The sequence below is a fragment of the Dermochelys coriacea genome, chromosome 8 (genome assembly GCF_009764565.3).
Source record: "Dermochelys coriacea isolate rDerCor1 chromosome 8, rDerCor1.pri.v4, whole genome shotgun sequence".
Taxonomy (NCBI): Eukaryota; Metazoa; Chordata; order Testudines; family Dermochelyidae; genus Dermochelys; species Dermochelys coriacea.
This window is the reverse complement of record NC_050075.1, coordinates 49,735,037-49,757,484: the sequence shown is the minus strand read 5'-3', so window position 1 is coordinate 49,757,484 and position 22,448 is coordinate 49,735,037. Positions and strand designations below refer to the sequence as shown.

Here is a 22,448-nt window from a genome sequence, read left to right as displayed (position 1 = left end):
ATTAGAGAGCTTCACTATTTTGGATACCAATAAAGGATTATTACTAGAATTGGTCTCATAACTACTGAGCTGGGTGTGTGCAGGCGTGGAGCAGAGATTCCCAATCATGCAGTGCTTCCCTGCTTTTCTGGTCCCAGAGTTCTATGCAGTTCTTGCCTTGAAATCTCTGTTCTCCAGTCTGGATGCTAATGGAGATGCCTCCCTGTTCCATCTTCGATGCAAATGAGGCTAGGGGAGTTTCCTTAATCCTGTCACCCTTGTCCCAGGGTTTAGGTGTGTCTCCTATGGCCTTTTCATTGCTTTTTGAAAGTCTTTCTTCTGATTGGCTTTGGTTCAAGGAAAGGCTGTGAGGGAAGGGGAGGTCTTTTGCGAATCAAACAGGTTGAGTACTGCGCCCTGGTTCCCCAAGAACATAGAGCTGACCGGTAACACCCCCACATTCAAGGAGATGTTTTGGGGTGTACAGGATCCCTGCCCCCTTCCTGTTCTGTGATGCCTTCCCCATCCCTCACATTGCTGGGAGCAGCATGTGTTTGATCCTACCTTTTACCCACATGCTACCAGTTGCGAGGCCTGCAGAGGCTCATGTTCTATAGCAGCAACAGTTGAGCAGCTTCCTGCTGCTAATACGGGAAGCTACAATGAATTCCACACATTAACCAACATGAGGTCTAATGCTTAATTCTGTTGACCTGTAGGCTCCTAAACATCTCAAAGTAGGGTGGGAGGAAGTCAACAGTTGTACTGTGCTCTGGTAGACAGCACCACCTTTTTTTTTAAAAAAAAAAAGGGGGTCATGCTTATAGCAACTTATCAATTCATTAGTTTGGTACAGAACCTTCCTGTCAACGATCAAGAACTTTACAAAGGGTAGAGAGTAGTTATGCTTCTGCCTTGTCCTAGTCCAGACATTGTTCTTGCATCTTTCCTTTTTATGGCTACTAATTGCACTGTTCTTACTCAGCTGTGTCTCTTGCATTTTGGGGAGGTGGTTGGAAAAATGGGTGGATTGCCTGCTGCAGGCAGATGCTGGATAAGCCTGTCACATTCACCTTCTCCTGGGTGCACTTCAGCAAGTCTCTTGACTAGCAACAGGTATCTGCTCAGCATGCTTTCTACAAGATTCTTACCATTGCCCTTCTGTAAAGAACGGTAGGTAAGAGCTACTTTTCAGCTCAATGAACCAATAACTAGAGTCAAAGATGCAGATTCCACTCCTATAAAAGCTGTCTTCAGCTATTTAGACATCTGTCCTTTTGAGGTTTGTTTGACAGTTTCTCCTGCTTCCTGCATGTAGAAAGTTGCTTGAGCTGGGTTAATACATTAAGGCTAGGAACCAAATAGCCAAAGGCAGCCAAATGACATGGTGACTAACACACAAGGTAGCCATCCTGCAGCAAAAAAACTTCAGGACCAGACTTCAAAAAGAAACTGCTGAGCTTCAGTTAATTTGCAAATTTGACACCATCAGCTCAGGATTAAACAAAGACAGAGAATGGCTAGCCAGTGACAAAAGCAGTTTCTCCTCCCTTGGTGTTCACACCTCAACTGCTAAAAGAAGGCCTCATCCTCCCTGATTGAACTAACCTCATTATCCCTAGCCTGATTCTTGCTTGCATATTTATACCTGCCTCTGGAAATTTCCACTACGTGCATCCGACGAAGTGGGTATTCACCCACGAAACCTTATGCTCCAATATGTCTGTTAGTCTATAAGGTGCCACAGGACTCTTTGCCGCTTTTACAGATCCAGACTAACACGGTTACCCCTCTGACACTTGACACAACAGTTGAAGTTTTTTTTTCTTTTTACAATGTTTGCATAATTGTCAGTTTTCAGATGAGCAGACCAATAAAAAGCTCTTAGGAGGGAGGGAAGAGATACAAATACTTCCTACTCTTCAGGGAAGAGGAGGAAACCACTTGACGCATAAAAAAATTCTTTATAAGGGTTTTATTTAAATATTTTTTCCAACCTGAAATGGAAAACAGGTAAGTGTCTTTGCTTGGAAGAAGGTTGTGTAAACAATGCACTTGTAGAACTCATCTCTGCAGCACAGCAAAAGTCTCATATGGAAGGTCTGTGTCAAGGCAGCTTTTGGAGTAGTCTCAAATATCTAATGGTATATCCCCTTTGCCTTGTTTCTCTCTGCTTTCAACCCAGGCCTTGTTAATGGTTCTTTTCATTTCATCATCTCCCTCCGCATACATCTTTTTGAGAAGGTTCATCAGCCCCTCACCAGGGTCTGAGGTGTCATAGGAGGCTTTCCTGTAAGACAGGTGGATATGCATGAAACAAGCTTACCATTGTATTACTAATCATAATGCCTAGGAGCCTCACTCATTTGTAACAATTCCCTGCCAAACTTTAAATGCTTTAACGATTCTTATGCAAAAAATTGGTATGTAGAATTTTGCCTTGGGTTTTGGGAAAGGGTGTTATGGAGTCTCAAGCTGAGTCCTCTGAGCTTGGTATCTTCAAAAAGAAAGAGAGGACATTGTCTAGACCAGGGGTCGGCAACCTTTCAGAAATGGTGTGCCAAGTCTTAATTTATTCACTATAATTTAAGGTTCCGTGTGGCAGTAATACATTTTACATTTACAGGAGCTGGCGGACGGAACCCCAGACTGGCAGCAGGCTTACCGGGGCCGCAGCTGGCGGGGGCCGGCGGACAGACCCCAGACTGGCAGCAGGCTGAGCTGCTCTGGCCGCTGCCAGTCTTGGGTTCTGGCCACCGGCCCTTGCCAGCCAGGGTCCCCGCTGCCGGCCCCGCTCAGCCTGCTGCCAGCCCGGAGTTCCGTCCATCCAGGCCGGCAGCGGGCTGAGCAGGGCCAGTGGCTGGGACCCCAGGCCAGCAACCAAGGCCCCGGGCTGGTGGCCAGGACCAGGGGCCGGCAGATGGAACCCCAGGCCAGCAGCAGAGTGCCACTGTAAATCAGCTCCCGTGCCGCCTTTGACACGCGTGCCATAGGTTGCCGACCCCTGGTCTAGACTAAGTGGAAAATAAAAACAAACAGACATTATGTTGGAGATGTCTCAGTAAGGGGGGTAGGAAGAACCTTGCAGAGGGCATTAGGGTTTGAAACAGGTGTAGATTAAATTCATAGAGATGGTAACTAAATATAGCACTGGATCCAGGAAGTACCAAAAATCAATCTCTGCTGTTACCATGAAGTCGGTGCAAGAGCTTACTTCTTAATCAGCCTCCTACCAAGGTGACAATCCTAAAGTATCCCCCACCTATACTAGATCACATCTGTTAAACCACCAATGGACTGGCCCCTTAAGACATGTTTCATTGCTAAAGAAGCCAAAGGATAAATGGAACCTACTTTGATTTATTTGGTACCCAATTTTACCACCTACATATCATCACAAATATAAAACCATAAGCACATACATTGCCCTTATTGGCAAGCATAGAGATACCAGCCCCATAGCTTTTCCCCTCATCTTGCCTTTGAAACCCCTTGTCTACTATACTAATCAGCTGAAGGGCTAACTAAAAAGTAAAAGCTTGAACCAAGCCCTGTTAGACCAGCAGGGGGAGCAAATTCCCCAGTTACAGGACTTTATGCTGAGAGCCAGTCTTCAAAAGTTGACCCCTAGAGCAGGGGTTCTCAACCTTTTTCTTTCAGAGGCCCCGCCCAACATGCTATAAAAACTCCAGGGCTCAGCGAGGGAGAGGGAGGCTCTGGGCAAGGGAGGAAATTTGGGCATAGGTGTAGTTTGACTTCTGTTTTTGGTGGGCAGGGGCCAGTGGGGCTGGAGCCAGGTCCACACAGGGAGGTCCGGGGAGGGAGCGTCAACTCCATCCCGAGTAACCTCAGAAGGCCACTCACCTGTTTGGGATGGGGGGGGAGTGGGCACAACCAAAAATTATAACTCAAAAGTGGGGGGCTCAGCTCAAAAAGTTTGAAAATGGCTCAGGGTGCAGGGAGAGGGGCAGCTAGGGGTTGTGTGCGAGCAAGGAGGTAGCTCGTGGCTGTGTGTGAGCAGGGGGATAGTTCAGAGTGTAGGGAGAAGGGCTGTGTGTGGACAGAGGGGTAGCTAGGGGCTTTGTGTGGGCAGGTAGATAGCTCAGGGTACAGGGAGGGGGTAGCTAGGGGTTGTGTGCGGGCAGAGGGGTAGCTCAGGGCTGTGTGTGAGCAGGGGGATAGCTCAGGGTACAGGGAGAGGGGTAGGTTGGGGCTGTTTGCCGGGAGGAGGTAGCTGAGGGTGCAGGGATGGGGTAGCTAGAGGTTGTGTGCCGGGAGGGCTCCCCTGTTCACCAAGGGCTCTGCCAACCAGGGAGCCAGGTCTCCCTGCCCAGGCGGCTCTTACCAGCTGCGTGAGCAAAGGGGGGCTAGGAGCTTCAACTCCCTGCACCAGCAGGAAACAAGGGAATGCTGCAGCTGTCTGCTTCATGGCACCAGCCAGAGAGCAGCAGCTGTCCTGCACTGCCCGGCTTTGGCTTCTCCCCTCTGACCTGACCAGTGGGTGGCGAGAGGAGGTGGAGGGAGGGGTGTGTGTGTGGAGCTGCCCCAGGATTGCACTGTTCTTGCACTGTAGCTTCGGGGTTGTGGGGAACATCTGTGTTTCTCCAACTCTGCCCATGGGCTCAGGGCTTCTGCCCCGTGGGGAGCGCCAGGGCTTGGGAATTCAGCCCAGCTGTTCCCGGCTTCAACCCCATCGGGGGCACCAGGGATTGGTGGCACTGCTCCTGGATTCAGCCCCTCTGGAGTTGCTGGGGCTTTGGCTCTGGGTTTTAGCCATGGGCCCCATGGCCCCCGTGAAAGAATTCATGGACCCCCTGTTGAGAACCGCTGCCCTAGAGTGTGACAGCAAGATTGTCCCCGCTGATCTACAAAATGGCTGGGTCCAGCAACTTTAAGGGATTTATATATTGTGACTAACCCCTTGAATAGGGAGTCAGTGCAGACCTTTGTAGGGCTGGCTTAGTGGTAAAGTACTGCATTGCAGGAGACATATGTTCAATGACCAGTACTCAGTCCTTTATACAGCATGCACCAGAAGGACGAAACAAACTGCTCACGAATTATGAGATACGGATGCAGAAAGAACGTAGTTTTGATCTGAATCCAAACTTTGCAGCTAAGCCCAATCTCTGCCAGTGAGCCCTCAGAGGATTTCCTGGCAATGCTGACAGGCTCCTGTCTTATTCCTCCTTAAAAGGTTGCAGGGCCAAGCTACAAAGGAGGGACATAAAAGAGCCTCAGGCCATCAACAGAGATGTGGAAAACACTCCACTACCACCTGCAGGGAAAAAGCCTCTAAGAGCATTTAGTCCCAATTAGAGCAACTCCTATTCAGGAATACTGCCTCCAAGATAGGAACATGTGGCTTAAAGAAGATTTAACTTTAAACCTCTCATTGCTGGTCTTCACCACCACACTTCCTGTGCTGCACCATTCACCAATATTCTATTAAAACCATTTAAGGATATACCAGGTGTATCCCACCTGGAGCATTCAAGAAGGCCGAATGATTTTAGCAACTCGGTGCAAATTTCTTCCCAGGGCACTAATCTTTAGTACCAAAGGAATCCCCAGATCAGTTGATTACTAAGATCAGGGAAACAGCTATGAAATAATTCTCAGGCCGTAAAACAGCTTAAATGCTAGGCTCTTGGACCATAATTGTCATTGTGTAGACTAGAGATGTTAAAGTCACAGTACACATCTGCTTTCTTTGGTGACACTAATGCAATATTGTTGGGGTGGAGTGAAGGGAGGGACACTTACTCTTTCTCCTTGCTCTCTTTTTCCACCTGAGTCAGGCAATCCCATTTTTCTTCCCGTTTCTTCTTACATAACACAAGGATCATGTCTGTCTTGATCTGTAAAGGGAGGCAAAGAAAAACAAATCTGATGGTAAGAGGTGTATTAAGGATACTTATTATAGGAGATATTCATTGCATCCACAATAATTAAAGTAGCAGAACAGTTTCTGGTATTATTCTATTGCTGGATGCTCATAACTTTCTCAGAGAATTGCTGTCTGGGCTAGTTTTTTCTTATATGGGACATATTTTTAAATCAATATTAAGTATTTGGCTGTGGGGCACTAAGGGTTACTTTGTTTTGAACACTCTAAAAGGGACACAGTCGTATCTAACAGCAGTCAGTATTAAAGGGAGATAGAAAATACTCTATGAATTTCAAAATACACCCCCACTGCAGGAGCTGCCTGGCCCACAATACTTGAGATCCTGAAAATGTTGTGGTCTGTCTGGTGAATGGCCTTTTTACCTGGTCAGAGGGACTAGAGACCAATCAATGTTAAAGATCCTATACCTAGTTTCTGTCTGTGGTGATTCATAAATATTACACCCCAGTGGAAAACTGGGGAAAAGGATTAGTATGAGCTTTTCTAAGGACTGTCTCAGAATTAATGATCAGATATGACCCTTTCGATCCCTGAAACTCAGGCACAACACCCACGTAACACCCAGCACTACTTAGCACCACCTGGAATTAGAAGACGTTATCTGCTGTGGTCTGTGCTAGTAGCATCCCAGTTTATGACTCCAGCCAGTCCACCTCTGCACATTTTACTCAAACACAAGGACTCAGTTTACATTTTCAAGAGTATGTGGATTTTGGATTAAGGACTCAAAAAAACTGCAGAGGCACACAATGCACATCAGTTTAGATTCTCAACAGCCTCTGCTTTTCCACTTCAGACCCATAACCCACTTCTAATCTGATCTGCACTTCCCTCTACTATTCCAGTATTTTGCGATGTGGATAAATGGCTTAAGAGTCCAGTAACAATAACATTTAGGTAACTCTATTTGAATCCATATCTCCAGGGATAAAAAGCTAGTCTGAAGACACCACCAAGCCTCAGTGCAGCACCCCAGTGAATTATAAGCAAGACCCTGTGTACTCAGCTTGACCTAGTAACCTTGAGTTCTATAATCAGACCCCTACATTCTGCTTCAGATCAATTAAAATCTCACTTTCTTTTAATTCAATACAATATGAAAAACGAATATCTCAAGAGTATCCCCTCATTATTTAAGCCGATGTTAAATTCAATTTATTTTACACTGCTGTAAAGAATTGTGGACCACAACCCACGTTTTTATGTTATATATGTTTAGGACAGTGTTCTCAACCTGCGGGCTGCTTGGGGCCCAATCAGCACAGAGCAGCGGCCCATGTGACATCCGTAGGACCATAGAGATAGTATTGGGTGCGGCCCACATAACACGTCGTGGGCCACATATGCAGCCCACGATGATAAATAGGTTAAGAACCACTAGTCTAGGATGACCAGGGACAGTCCCAATATTTGGGAGTTTGTCTTATATAGCTGCCTATTACCTTTCAGCCCCTGTCCTGATTTTTCACACTTGCTATCTGGTCACCCTATATGCATCATTGGAGAAAGCTGCAAATGTTGGCAGTTGAGTATGGGGCATATGTGGCTTTTGGCACATAGGAATGTATGAGAGGTGATTTGAGTTTGCAGATAGGCACATTAGCTGGAAGTTAAGATAATCAATGCTGGAATAGTTAATGATATTTTCTATCATTCAACTTCAAAGCCAACATCCCACTGAGACAAATGGAGTAGCTCAGCTCTTATTTCAGGCTGTGTACAGATTCAGGCATCTAGTTACTTTCTGGGCTTGTCTACCCAAATATTTTGTTTGTGGCAAGGAAAGCTGGGACGTGAATCTACTCCGCACTAGCCTGCGGCGCACTAGGTGTCCATTTGGACCCTGCTGAGGCGCACTAAGAGTTTGTTCAGGATATATCAAAGCATACTAACAAATACTTAGTGGACCTCAGCAGGGTCCACTTGGACAGGTAGTGCATAGCAGGCTAGCATGGGGTAAATTCACACTCCTGCTTGCCACGAGCTAAGTGTTTGTGTAGACAAGCCCCCTCCATGTTTGGAAAATTTTTCTTTGCAACCATAAGGGCTACATGCAGGGATATTTAGGAGCCTAAAATGCACACAGACACTTAACAGGATTTTCAAAAGCACCTAAGCAGGTTGGGTGCTTAACTCCTATTGATTTCAATGAAAGTTAGGGCCCAGACCCTCGAACGTGTTTAGGCACTTTTGAAAATCCCACAAAGCATCTATCTGCATCTTTATGCACCTATATATCTATGAAAATCTGTCCCTTGATGTTTTAAAATAAAAGCATGGATTCTGGCACTCAATTCTGCAGCAAAGATTCAATTTTTCAGCCACAGAATACGTGAAGTCATCATTACAATTTCCCTTTAGATGCTGAAGAGAGCAAGAGAGAAGGTTTGAGGTTAGAGCAATCCTATACGGCTAAACTGGAGGATTCTACTGAATCAGGCTAAGATTACTCATATGGTGAGGTGGGTCTATATAAGTACCTACAAAGATAAGATACACAGACCTTCCTTGAGCTGCCTTCCACAGAGATGGGTTTCAGAAGGTTATTGAATATCATGGAGTAATTCTTCCCATTCAGATTCTTCACTAGCAGATCAAATGACCTAGAATGGAGAAAGAAAGAGTGTAATGAATGCACACACTTCACTTCCCTATCATACATGATACGCAAACTGACCCTTAACAAGAGAGGGATACAGCCTGACTCCTTGGGAAACTGAAGCCCAAACTTTTGTTGTTTGTCCAGGACTTTCTGATTCCCTACTTATTGCAATATTGGAAGATTCCTTGAAAGGACTATTGTCTAAAGGTTACAAGAAACTACAAGTCAGAAGTCCTGCTCAGAGTTCTTTTTATGGCTTCACCACAGACATGCTGTGGGACCTTGGGCAAATCACTTGACCTCAGTGTTTCAATTATGTCACTCATAAAATGGGGCAAATAACACATCCCTTATGAGAGTGTTTTACAGCTTTATTAGCATTAGTAAAATGCTTTGAGCTCCTCTGAAGACAGCTAAATATGCATGTGCCAAAGCATTGTTGGAGAATTTAAGATTTTAACCCAGAACGACTCAATACAACAGGCCTCAATCTCAGGTATAGCTCTTCCAATATGTTCTTCCTGGTATGGCATAGCAACAGTCTGGACTCACCTTTCTGTAAAGTGGACCTGCACATTCTCAGCTGGAAGTTGCTGCACTCCATTTAAAGTGATGTAAATCTTCACAAACTTATCTGACTGATCCCAACCTGAAAGGGAGAAAATCAGATAGGAAGGCAGGAAAAAACCATGAGGGGTGTTCCTCTGAAACAACCATAGCTCCCCCAGAAGAGAGCATGCCTTCCACCATAGGCCATACATTACTGCAACTGCCTTCAGAGGGAAACCATTAGCTGCTCAAAGAAGGGTGGAACAAAAGAGGGGAGGCCAGATATGCCCTTTGGGGCTCTGCTCTCCTGGTCCCCATAGTGCATCAAAGAGCAACTCTACCACAGCAGGGAGAAGCAAGGCACCTCTGCCTGACTTAGCGGAAAGGGGTGGGCAGGATCAGAGCCGAGTGGAAGGTTTGGCTACATCTCTCCTGGTCTCCTCCTTTGATGCCCACTTTCACCCAGTACTCTATTCAATTGTGGCAGGGTGCTGGACTGTGAGCACCATCTCCACAAATCAGAATGTTGGACACTCCCTGCACCTTTTGCCTAGATTGTAACTAAAGAGCACTTGCGCTTTCCCTCATATCTGCCAAGTATTGGGAGGGGTGAGCAGGACAGAGACCAGTAATTCCCTCCCCATTAATGCTGGAGGATTTTGGACTGCTTAAACCTGCCATGCCACCCTCCCCCCAACACTGCAGCTAAACCTGAAGAGACTCTGAATGCCCCACAGTGGCAGCTGCTGGGCTACCTAGCCTGCTGGATCTCCTGCTGGTGTCAGGAAAGGGGCTCCTCCTCAGATGAGGCGGGGATAGAGGCTTATTTTTACTTTGGAGCCAGAGCTCTTGGGATCCCTAAAGCCCTCCCATCTTTAAAACACAATGCCCATATTGGAAATTATCATCCCTGTAATTTAAACACACACACACACACACACACACACACACACACACACACGGTGAGTAAGAGTGACAAACTGAGTTAACCAGTTAGCCACCAGTTGGCACTAATGGTCGGTTCCATTTACATCATTAATCTTAGTGTGATGTTATATGATTAAAATATGACCACGTGAATCATTGTTGCTACCATTGTGATATAATTGCAACAAATCTTATACAAAGTATGTCATGTAAAGGGTATACGGAAAAGTTATGATTTGCTTAATATGATTATCCTATTTGTATGCATGCATCATTTTTATATCTAAAGTTATGAATATTGTCTCTATACCTGTATTTCAAATGTTTTTGCTTCTGGGTAATACCCACAAGGTATTTAGGCAGCACATTGTGAAGAGACTATTCAAGTTGAATGGCCCATCAAGGAACACTTAACTCACAATGGACCATGGAAGACACCTATCCACACCTAGGGTTGCCAACCTTCTGATTGCAGAAAACAGAACTTGTCCCGCCCCCTGCCCTGCCCTTGCTCACTCCACCCGCCTCCTCCCTCATTCATTTTGACCAGGCTGGGGCAGCGGTTGGGTTGTAGGAGGGGGTACAGGCTCTGGGCTGGGGGTGTGGGCCAGAAATGAGGGGTTCAGAGTGCAGAAGGGGGCTCTGGGCTGGGGTGCGGGCTCTGGGAGGGAGTTTGGGTGCTGGAGGCGGCTCAGGGCTGGGGCAGGGTAATGGGGAGTGGTATGGGGGGTGGCCAGGAGGCTCTGGGAGCTCCAATGGGAATTGTGGAACCAGGTCTTGGGGCAGTGCCTGTGCCAAGGAGTCGGAGGGACATGCCAGCAGTTTCCAGGAGCCGCACAGTGCTGGCTGTTGCAACCGACTGGACTTTTAGTGTCCTGGTCAGCTGTGCTGACCAGAGTTGCCAGGGTCCCATTTTGACCAAGGGTTCTGGTTGAAAACCGGATGCCTGGCAACCCTATCCACACCTGATGGACTTTCATGTGAACGTTCTAACTAGAGTATGGGTAATGGCCTCTGCTATAACTCAGCAAAGCATGCAAGGGCACGTCACTAAATCATGACCCTAAATTCCATCTTACCACCTGTATTTTTCCCCACAAACTGCGTGGAGGGCTTTGTTTGAAACAACGGGCTTCCCTCCACATGGCAGAAACTATCAAAGGCCCTGGAAACATCTCCATTTTGCCTCTTTCCTGCTCTGATCTCTGGACTTATACTAATGGGAACATTCTAACCAAGGGACTAAGGACCTTCCAATGATTTGGGAGCAACCAGAGACTTAACCAGTTAGCAGTTTATGCCATCACTGCTTCAAGCCTTAACCAAGAACTTTTTAAAAAAAAGAAAAGGAGTACTTGTGGCACCTTAGAGGCTTACAAATTTATCTGAACTCTTTGCAACACTAAAACTCACCATCTCTACTATGACACTGATCTCAGAACTGTACTCATGTCTGTATGTATAATAATCTTTTAATCAATACTCTTTTCTTTTTTAATAAATTTTTGTTTAGTTAATAAAAATTGGCTGCAAGCATGAATTTGGGTAAGACTTGAAATATTCATTAACCTGAGAGGTAATGTGTCCAACCCTTGGGATTGGACAAACTTTCATATTTGACTTGGCAGTCTAGGAGGAAGCCCAAGGCTGGGTTGCTTTAGGGAACTGTGTTTTGTCTTCTGGGTAACCAGTAAGATATTATAGAAGCTGTTTTGTGGCTAGCTTGGTGAATCTAAGTATTGGAATGACCACCAGCTTTGGGGATTGTCTGCCCCATTCTGCAGTTTGCCCGCCCCATTCTGCAGTTTGCCCTAATTAAGTAACCTCAGTGTGGCCCCCCTGGGACCCAGTCACACTTAGCTCTGCAGGAAGTGGGGGGTGGAAGAGCAATCCTACCGTAACTGTTGATTTTCACTGTGTATCCCACAGCTGGTGGTTTCTCTTCCTCCGTAGTGTCTTCTTTTAGCTTGGGTGGTGGCTGGTTCTTGATTTCGATCTCTAGCTTGTACTTTTCTGCCATCAAGACATCATGAGTTCTTTTTCTTGTGGCTTTTTTCAGGAGCTCTTTCACCTCTTCCAAATCTTTCTCCAGCTGGGTTTAAGAATAGAAGACCATATATGTACATTAGACACATGCCTCTTTATCTGAGGTTTACTGCTGAGCCCATTCACTCATCTCAGTCACAGAAACTGGAGATGGATTGGATGACTGAACAGGTCTTGTCCATCCCAACCCCACATCCTGGGGCCTGCTACCTATATTGCTTTGTCCAGTCTAATATTAAATATTGCAGAACACCAAGAATATTGCCACTTCCCTATTCAACAGTCCACAAATTTCTCCCAATGTTTAGCTTGCATTTTCCCTTTAAAAACTCCAAACAGATGTTTTAAGTTGTTTTTACTCATGGGGGCAGAGACTTTTTCTTATGTGTTTGTATTAGCATAACAGGATCCTGGTCCAGGACTTGGGCTCCTAGGTGCTATGATACAAATAATAAATAAGAAGAACATATGAGCTCCCACAGAGTCAGACCAATGGTTCATCAAGCCTACTACCTGTCTCTGACGGTGGCCAATACCAGAGCGTACAGAACAGGGCAATTTGGAGAAGGGCACCCCCGTCTTCTCTTCCTGGCAGTCAAAGGTTTAGAGTCCCCACAAGCATCGGATTACATCCCTGACCATCTTGGCTAATAGCCATAGATGGACCTATACTCCATGAACTTATCTAATTCTTTTTTGAACCCAGCTATACTTTTGGCCATCACAAAATCCCATGGCAACCAGTTCCACAGGTTAATCATGTGTTATATGAAGAAGTATTTCCTCTTGTTTGTATTAAACCTGCTGCCAATTAATTTAATCGGGTGACCCCTGGTTTTTGTTTTGTGTGAAAGAGTAAATACTCCTCTATTCACTTCTCCACATCATTCATGATTTTATAGATCTCCATCATATCCCTGCTTAATCATCTCTTTTCTAAGATGAAGAGCCCTAATCCTCTTAGTCTGTCATTGTATGGAAGATGTTCCATATCCTTGATCATTTTTGTTGTCCTTCTCTGAACCTTTTCCAGTTCCATTATATCCTTTTTGAGATAGGGCGACCAGAACTGGACACAGTATTCAAGATATGGTGTTCAAGAATTCAAGAAACACCATGTGTTTATATAGTGGCATTTTCTATCCCTTTCCTGATAGTTCCTGACATCCTGTTAGCATTTTTAACTGCTGCTGGGCATTGAGCTGAAGTTTTCAGAGAAATATCCACAATGACTCCAAGATCTTTCTTGAGTAGTAACAGCCAATTTAGACCTCATCATTTTGTATATACAGTTAGGATTAATTTTTCCAATGTGCATTACTTTGCACTTATCAGTACTGAATTTCATCTGTCATTTTGTTGCCTAGTCACTCAGTTTTGTGAGATTCCCCTGTAATTCTTTGCAGTCAGGTTTGGATTTTACTATCTTGAATAATTTTGTATCATTTGAAAACTTTGCCATTTCACTGTTCACTCCATTTTCCTATCATTAATGAATATGTTGAACCGCACAGGTTCCAGAACAGATCTTTAGGGGGCCATGCTGTTAATCTCCCTTCATTATGAAAAGTGACCATTTATTTTTATGCTTTGTTTCCGGTCTTTTAACCGGTTACTGATCAATGAAAGTACCTCTTATCCCATGACTACTTACTTTACTTAAGAATCTTTGGTGAGGGACCTTATCAAAGGCTTTCTGAAAATCCCAGTATATTGATTAATCACCCTTGTCCATACATTCTTTGTTGACACCCTCAAAGAATTCTAATAGACTGATTTAGTCATGACTTCCCTTTACAATAGCCATGTTGACTCCTGCCCAACAAATCGCATTCAGCTATGTGACTGATAATTCTGTTCTTTACTATAGTTTCTACCAATTTGCCCAGTACTGAAGTTAGGCTGACTGGCTTGTAATTGCCAGGATCAACTCTGGAGCCTTTTTTAAAAATTGGAGTTACATTAGCTACCTTCCAGTCATGTGGTACAGAGGCTTGTGTTAATCATTGGTTACATATGACAGTCAGTAGATCTGCAATTTCATATTTGAGCTCCTTCAGGACTCTTGGGAGAATACCATCTGGTCCTGGTGACTTATTACTGTTTAATTTATCAATTTGTTCTAAAACCTCTTCCACTGGCACATCAATGTGGGACACTACTTCACATTTGTCACCCAAAAAGAACAGCTTTGATGTGGATATCCCCCCCACATCCTCTGCAGTGAAGACCCATACAAAGAATTACTTTAGCTTCTTTGCAGTGGAGTTGTCTTCTTTGAGCACTCCTTTAGCACTTTTGTCATTTAGTGCCCCCACTGCCTATTTGGCAGGCTTCCTTCCTCCAACATACGAAAAAAAATTCTTACTGTTAGTTTTTGAGTCTTTATTTCTTGGCCCCCCTTATTATATTTAACCTGCCAGAGTTTGTGCTCCTTCCTATTATCCTCAGTAAGTTTTGACTTCCAAATTTTAAAGGATGCCTTTTTGGTGCTGATTTTTTTGGTCCTTTTATTGTTTTCTCTGATTTGGGGTATAAATTTAGGCTGAGTATCCTTTATGGTGTTTTTAAAAATAGTCCCCTTGCTGCTTGCAGGCATTTATCTCTTGTGACAGCACCTTTTAATTTCCATCTAACAAAAGTTCTCATTTTTGTGTAGTTTCCCTTTTAGAAGTTAAATATTACTATGGTGGTATTTTTGGAATTATCCCCCTACATGGATGTTAAATGTAATTACATTATGGTCACTATTACCAATTGCTTTAAACTATAATTACCTCTTGGACCTGATCCTGTACTTCACTTAGGACTAAATCTATAATTGTCTCTCTCCCTGTGGGTTCCAGGAGTAGCTGCTCCTCTAGGCAGTCATTTATGGTGCCTAGAAATGTTATCTCTGCACCACTCCCAGAAGTGATATTTACCCAGTCAAATGAAGATAGCTGAAATCACCCACTGTTATTGATTTCAGAGTGGCAGCCTTGTTAGTCTGTATCAGCAAAAAGAACTAGGAGTACTTGTGGCACCTTAGAGACTAACACATTTATTTGAACATAAGATTTTGTGGGCTAAAACCCACTTCATTGGATCCATGCAATGGAGCTTTCTGCTTGTGTAACATCTTCAACCATCTTTAGCATTTCACAGTCACTGTCAGCATCCTGGTCAGGTGGTCAGTAGTATTGTCCTACTGCTATACTCAAACAAGGAATTTCTATCCACAGAGATTCTGTGGCACAGTTTGTTTAATTTAAGATTTTTACCTTATTTAACTAAATTTATTAAAGGAAAAAAATTAATAAAGAGAGAGATGATGGTGATACCCACATGATAAATTTCAGAAACATACGGTAATTATTTATCCTACATTGCTGGCCATCTCACCTGCACTCTGCCCACTAAATGTTTTTGGGGACACTTATTTCAACCACCTGAGCACTTTCAAACAGCAGCTGTAAAAATCAACCTACTGGAGAAGTGGTTTGTCAGTTCTAACCACTTCTCAGATGTGAAATTCCCCTGCAAAAAGTTACACTGCTTTAAGATACAAGACAGACAATATTCAATCTTGGACCAACAACATGGTTAGTTCAATACCATACAACCTTTCCAAGGTAGAAATTGGAATTTTGTGCAATAGAAGGGGGAAAACTGACAGCTTTTTCCAGTGGGACACACAGCAACTGTTCTATTACTGGTAGGTTCTGAAGGATCAGATCTTAAAATGCAGACAAGTAGTTTTTCCTCCATGACAACTAAGATTGCAACTAATCACCCCAAAGCATATACCAAAATTTTAGCTTCCACTTAGACCTAAAGACAACAGAAATCAATATGCCCATCCCAACATATGGGACACTTGCCCAAGGACCATCAATTAAGCTGAAGTTGAAGTACACATTCCCCTGGAAAAGAGTCTTCCAGCTACTCAAAGCAGTGACTCCTACCTCTTTTGGTTGAGCTAAGGAGAGAGACAAGAATAACTTCCTCATGTCCTGTTCAAAGTGCTCTATCATCTCCTCCTATGTGTTAATCGAGAACTATAGATGAGTACAGAAACTATATAGGAGGTAAGCTGACTAGAAATAACTAGTTAGTTGACCCCAGTACAAACCAAAGATCAATTGCGACAAAATGCCTGTTATGCCAAGAAATCCAAACCACGTAGCCTTCACCCCAAATTAAAAGTTGTATATTTGTCTGCTTTATGAATCAAAGGCACTCTCTCTGTTTGAGGTTAACTTGTTCCTTCACAATGTTTCTTTTTTGAGTGTAAGCCCTGAAAGATGTGAAATGAAAGGTATTAAATATAATCAAAGAACTTATGGAATGTGTTCACTAAATTGAGAGAAACTGTGATAGGGTATGTACCTCTCACAGGCTGTGAAAGAGTTAATGTGGGCCTGAGAAGCAAATTTATATATCAGCCTGCACCTGGAGAGCAGGCTAGATTTAACTGAGGATGAAGCCCAGCTGGGGAGGAGCAATTATAAAGGCAGGAAGTTAAGAGAAGAAAGGAGTTGTCTGTAGAAAGTGAAGAACTCAGTAGAGAAGCTATGAAGGGAAAGTTGCAAGAGCACATGCCCTAGGATCCTTTCCTGAGGAAGTCTGGTAAGAGGCCAGGAGAGGGACTAAGCAGGATTTGGGAGTAGAACAGGCTCCAGTAGTAAGCCCTAATAAAAAAGGACAGGATTTGGACTACTAGGGGAGATACCAGGGAGGTGCTCTGTTGAGGAACAGAGCAGCAGGGATGAGAGGTCAAACCAGAGGAGAGCAGACATTGGTTTTAATGTGTATATTTTTTTATTTGGGATTTTTTTATGGGGATTCCAAGGGAGAGACCCCTGAGAAAGAGAGAAACAGTAGAAAGCCTAGAGAGGAGAGTGAAAAACATGGGTCCCAGAAAGCGGGTAGATGATCCTTTTGTGAGGGCGTTAAGACTGTTTTCTGTTGGACTTTCTTTCCCTGGAAAGAGTGGACTAAATTGTGACCTGGCTGGAAGGCCAAGTCATAGAAAGAGACTGACCACTATTGCAGCTATCAGCAGAGGGTGCCAGATGCGGAGAGACACTCACTCCACTAGTGAGTGACAAACTATTGAATTTTGTTACCCCAAGTCAGGGGTGGGAAAACTTTTTGGCCTGAGGGCCACATCGGGGTTGCAAAATGGTATGGAGGGCTGTGCCTCTGCAAACAGCCTGATCCTTGCCCCCCTCCCACTTCCTGCCCCCTGACTGCCCCCCCTCAGAACCTCTGACCCATCCACCCTCGGCTCCTTGTCCCCCCTCCTGGGACTCCCCCAACCCTCCCCCCCGCTCATTGTCTCTTGACCTCCCCCCTTCCCATGCTGCTCAGAGCAGCAGGACAGACTTATTGGAAAGTCTGGGAAGTGGGTGAGTGCAAGCCATGCTGCCGGGAGGGGGGAAGAGCAGAGGAGGGTCTGGGGAATAGCCTCCCCGGCCTGGAGCTCAGGGACCGGGCAGGACGGTCCCGCAGGCCAGATGTGGGCCATAGTTTATCCACCTCTGCTCAAAGTGATAGTGACCCTATAAAAGGGATATGAATTGTATGGCACAAGGAAAAGAATATTGAAAGATAAGCACAAGTATATAGCCTTGAAATATTAAAATAAATTAATTAAAGGGGAAAGTCTGGATAATACAGAAAATTACTGAAATATAGACCTTGAAATGAATGAAAGTAGCCTCCATTATGAAAGATATCAAAGAAATGTTATACACTGATGCCATCTACTGGATATCAATGGCAACAGCAGAGAAACTGAGAACTCAAATCCAAGAGCCTTTCTGGCAAATTAACAGAAATAAGAATTGCATGTGCATGAGCCCCTCCTGGCCCCCTATGAACCCTGAAACAGCATATATAGACTGAGGTCACCATGTGGGACCCTATAGTCTTGCTGAGTTCACAAAAGAAGCTGCAAAATTCAGAAGCACTACTGATGCTTGGACTAACCCCATGAAGAGACTCCCCTATCTAAGTTAGCAAAACTGAGAAGTGGTGAGACTGGCTCCAGAGATGATAGTTTTGCTTGGTTTTTAAAGTAAGTAACAAAGTTCTCCTGTTGCGTCTACACTTTCTAGTGAGACCTCAAGTAACCATATTTTGGATTTTAACTAAGTAATGCTAGCTGTATGTTTCTCCTTTGTGAGTCCAAGCATACTGGCCTAAGAGAACCTCAAACAATTGCTTTTAGCAATCCTTTTGATGTTTTAAACTTGTCCAATTCAAACTAAACATTAGAAAGAACAGGAACCATATTCATAAGAGCGCCTTAAGACAAGGGTATCCTTTTTGGAAAATTACTTAAAGCACAATAAAGCTCTCTCCTGGCAATAAAGAACAGCTACACTGCGTACCTTACAATGGGGTGCGTTCACAGGTGTGCCGTGTAGATATAGCCTAAGTATCCTGATTTGAAGAGTAGCATTCAAGATAAAAATAACCCTGAAAAGAACCTGGCATTGAAGTTAGTAAGCTAGCACTCCCCAGACTCAAAGGAGGGGTTATCCTAATTAAATTTCATTCCAATATTGATTGATGTTTATCAAATTAGCAAATCTACTGTCTTTTAAATTTTAGCTTTGAAACCCAACACCTTAGCCAACTTAAAAAAAACAAAAAACCAAAACCCTAGTGCTGTCAATTAATCGTGGTTAATTCACACGATTAACTCAAAAAAATTCATAGCAATTAATCAGTTTTAATTGACCGGTTAAATAGAATACCAATTGAAATTAAATAAATATTTTGGATATTTTTCAACACTTTCAAATACATTTATTTCTACTGCAACACAATACAAAGTGTACTGTGCTCACTTTATATTTTTATTACAAGTATTTGCACTGTAAAAATGAAAAAATAGTATGAGGTGAACTGAAAAATACAAGTACCATAGTGCAATCTCTATCGTGAAAGTGCAACTTACAAATGTACATTTGTTATAACTGCACTCAAACAAAAAAAATGTAAAATTTTAGCACCTACAAGCCCACTCAGTCGTCCTCCTTGTTCAGTCAATTGCTAAGAGAAACAAGTTTGTTTACATTTACGGGAGATAATGCTGCGCTGCTGCTTATTTACAATCTTACCTGAAAGTGAGAACAGGTGTTTGCATGGCACTTTTGTAGCTGGCATTGCAAGGTATTTACATGCCAGGTATGCTAAACATTTGTATGTCCTTTCATGTTTCGGCCACGATTCCAGAGGATATGCTTCCATGTTGATGATGATAGTTTAAAAAAAATGCATTAATTAAAATTTTGACTGAACTTCTTGGGGGAGAATAGTATGTCCCCTGCTCTTTTACCCACATTCTGCCATGTATTTCATGTTATAGCAGTCTCAGATGATGACGCGGCACATCTTGTTCGTTTTAAGAACACTTTCACTGCAGATTTGACAAGACACAAAAGGTACCAATGTGAGATTTCTAAAGATAGCTACAGCACTCGACACAAGGTTTAAGAATCTGAAGTGCCTTCCAAAATCTGATCAGGACAGCATGTGGAGTATGCTTTCAGATGTCTTAAAAGAGCAACACACTGATGTGGAAACTACAGCACCCGAACCATCAAAAAAGAAAATCAAACTTCTGCTGATGGCATCTGACTCAGATGATGAAAGTGAACATGCGTCGGTCTGCACTGCTTTGGATCGTTATTGAGCAGAACCCATCATCAGCATGGATGCATATCCTCGGGAATGGTGGTTGAAGATGAAAGGACATATGAAACTTTAGCGTCTCTGGCACGTAAATATCTTGCAACACTGGCTACAACAGTACCATGCGAACATCTGTTCTCACTTTCAGGTGACATTGTAAACAAGAAGCGGGCAGCATTATCTCCTGCAAATGTAAACAAACATGTTTGTCTGAGCAATTGGCTGAATAAGAAGTAGGACTGAGCAGACTTGTAGGCTCCAAAGTTTTACATTGTTTTATTTTGAATGCAGTTATTTTTTGTACATAATTCTACAGTTGTAAGTTCAACTTTCATAATACCGGTACTGTAATGCAATCGCTTAGGTGAATTGAAAAACTATTTCTTGTTTTTTACAGCACAAATATTTGTACACTGTTCACTTTGTATTGTGTTGTAACTGAAATCAATGTATTTGAAAATGTAGAAATCAAAATATTTAAATGGTATTCTATTAACAGTGAGATTAGTCACCCAATTAATCGCAATTTTTTTAATTGCTTGACATCCCTTAAAAAAACAAAAAAAACCAACCCAGATCCCTAGTCATACTTGTGTGGCTCTGGCTCTTCAGCACATCATGACTATGACTGACTGCTCCAGTTATGTTCAGCCTTTTTTATTTCAGCGATCCCATGGCCTTTTGGCCACCACAGGCCCAGCAGTTCTAAAAGCAGGTGGATAAAAATCAATTTATTTTTTTTCAAAAATTGGATTTTTTTATATAAAATGCTTTGATAGATACATTATAGCTCAGACATCTCATCATGGAATAGGGATTATAAATTCTAATTCTATAGTTTGAGATACTATATTAATGAAATGTTTAAGAACAGTTTTGTAAATGAGTTCCAATAGGATTCAATCTAATCTTATGGGGTTCCAGGGGCTTCTGTATAGATTATTTAGGTTAATCTTTTTATCTACCCAATGGGACTCAGTGCTCAGTCTAGAAGATACCATCAAATGCTTAAATTTTACAGTTCTCAAATTGTAGATTTGTGTCTCCAGAGATAACATGCTTGTTAACAGCAAAAATGTTTTTAAAATCAATATGCATTATATAGAGGTGAGAAATAATACACCTCAGCCCTACTGTCCCTCTGCAAATTTATGTATACAGAGTCAATCGCTTACTTCTCTATAGAAGTGCAAAGTTTCAGAAAGTTCAATGAATAGAAGATTGTTGGGGGTGGAATAGATCTGGACAAGGAGAAGAAGTCTGGAGATAAATGTGAGAAAGGAGGGACAGGTCATAGAAACAAAAGTGAAAGTGTTTGAGCAGCATATTCCAGAAGTCTTGAGGTCTTTCTGAGTGTAGCCTTCATTGATTTGAGATCTACCATACCATTCTGCCAGTGGAAGGGAAAACCTATAATGGCAGCAGGCCATAAGAGAGCCCCCGTTTTGGAATATTTTAATGAAGTTCCTCTACCTGATAAGGGTAAGACAGGCATGTGTGCAAAAAGCAAACAGTGCAACAAAGAAAGGCAAGGCATGGTCGCCTAAATGAAACTACATTGTTGAAGATGATGAAAGAAACATCACTTTAAAAAGGTAAATGAAACCTACATCTCCCTCTGAGTTGTGAAGAATATGTATTAAGGTTATAACAGCCAATAAGAATGCACTTTTATGTAGAAATCCATGATTAAATAGTCTTCCTGACTTGTGATTTAAATCATGATTTAAATCAAATCCATCCTGTCCAAAAGGATGCTGGGCCTTAAAGAATGTTGGTGCCATGGTCTGGCCCTTTATTTTGGGCACACATAGAGGGCATCACACCCAGCTTAAGGTGTTTTGAGTTCAAACGCAAACTATGCGCTTTCTTTGAACAATATGCTAAGATGATGAATCTTGCCCCCGCCTGCTTAACTGGGTGGAAAGGGGAAAACCACTGAGTGTCTGAGAAGTGTTGGTGCAGCAAAAACATATTTACCATAGCTAAGTCACTGGACATTTGATAGCCGTTCCTTACACACCTTTGTCATTAGGAGGACCATGTCTAAATGGCTGACTGCATTTCAGGTTGCTAAGCTTTAGGTGGGCTAGGCCATCGCAATCTCCAGGTTCATTCTGTCTGAGACAAGGAAAAGCAGGGCTACTGGTTGCTTCAGGGGTGTTTCTGTTTTAGACTTATGCAAAATAGCCTTTTGTGCCTGCTCTTCACTCCATACATTTACAAAGAACTATTGCTTGGACTCTGCCTCTAGGGAGGAATCCTGCTTTGGTCTCTGTCTGGCAGATCCTCCTTCCTAAGTTGGGGAGGCCCAGGCGGTCTTGCCTTCTAGAGTCAACCCAACCCCATCGCATTCCATTATTCAGTTTTGGACCATCAACAGGATAAGTATAACTAGACCAGGATAGTTATTCCAGTAAGTTTCCCTATGTAGACAGACTCCAAGGCCGGAACTGAATGGAAAGGTTTAAGTGCAATGGTTAAGCTCCATAGTAGCACAAGACCACACCTTTCTACCTGCTACAACTACCCCTGTGGGCCTAGAACAAACAGCTGGAATTCCACTTATTTGATGCCAGTGAGCACAGACCAGAAGTGAGACCTGTGCAAGATACTTTCAGAAAAACTGAATTACAGATAAGTAATTACATCTTTTGTTCCTCCATTCTTTTTGGGGCACTCAGAGGAGAGGAGAATGGGAAAAGGACCCTTCCTATGGGGGGTACTGAACTGCGAAGTATCTAA

The 22,448-nt window shown here is 43.2% G+C and overlaps 1 protein-coding gene across 4 annotated transcripts in view; it reads right to left on the bottom strand.

The window, feature by feature from the left end:
• Nucleotides 1-1,941: 1,941 nt before the first annotated feature.
• The window catches only part of LOC119860164 (calcyclin binding protein), a 22,286-nt gene continuing 1,779 nt past the window's right edge, over nucleotides 1,942-22,448 (bottom strand). The window contains exons 1-7 of one of the 4 annotated variants that reach the window (XM_043491109.1): nucleotides 19,130-19,193; nucleotides 16,239-16,293; nucleotides 11,865-12,060; nucleotides 9,045-9,141; nucleotides 8,394-8,493; nucleotides 5,746-5,840; nucleotides 1,942-2,269 (exon numbers count right to left, since the gene is read on the bottom strand). In XM_043491109.1, the coding sequence (XP_043347044.1) occupies nucleotides 2,110-2,269; nucleotides 5,746-5,840; nucleotides 8,394-8,493; nucleotides 9,045-9,141; nucleotides 11,865-12,060; nucleotides 16,239-16,293; nucleotides 19,130-19,155 (729 nt within the window). In that variant the 5' untranslated portion in view covers nucleotides 19,156-19,193 and the 3' untranslated portion in view covers nucleotides 1,942-2,109. Of the gene's footprint in view, nucleotides 2,270-5,745; nucleotides 5,841-8,393; nucleotides 8,494-9,044; nucleotides 9,142-11,864; nucleotides 12,061-16,238; nucleotides 16,294-19,129; nucleotides 19,194-21,683; nucleotides 21,720-22,448 lie in introns of those variants that run through there. The other 3 variants (XM_043491108.1, XM_043491110.1, XM_038413524.2) reach the window with 3 other exon arrangements.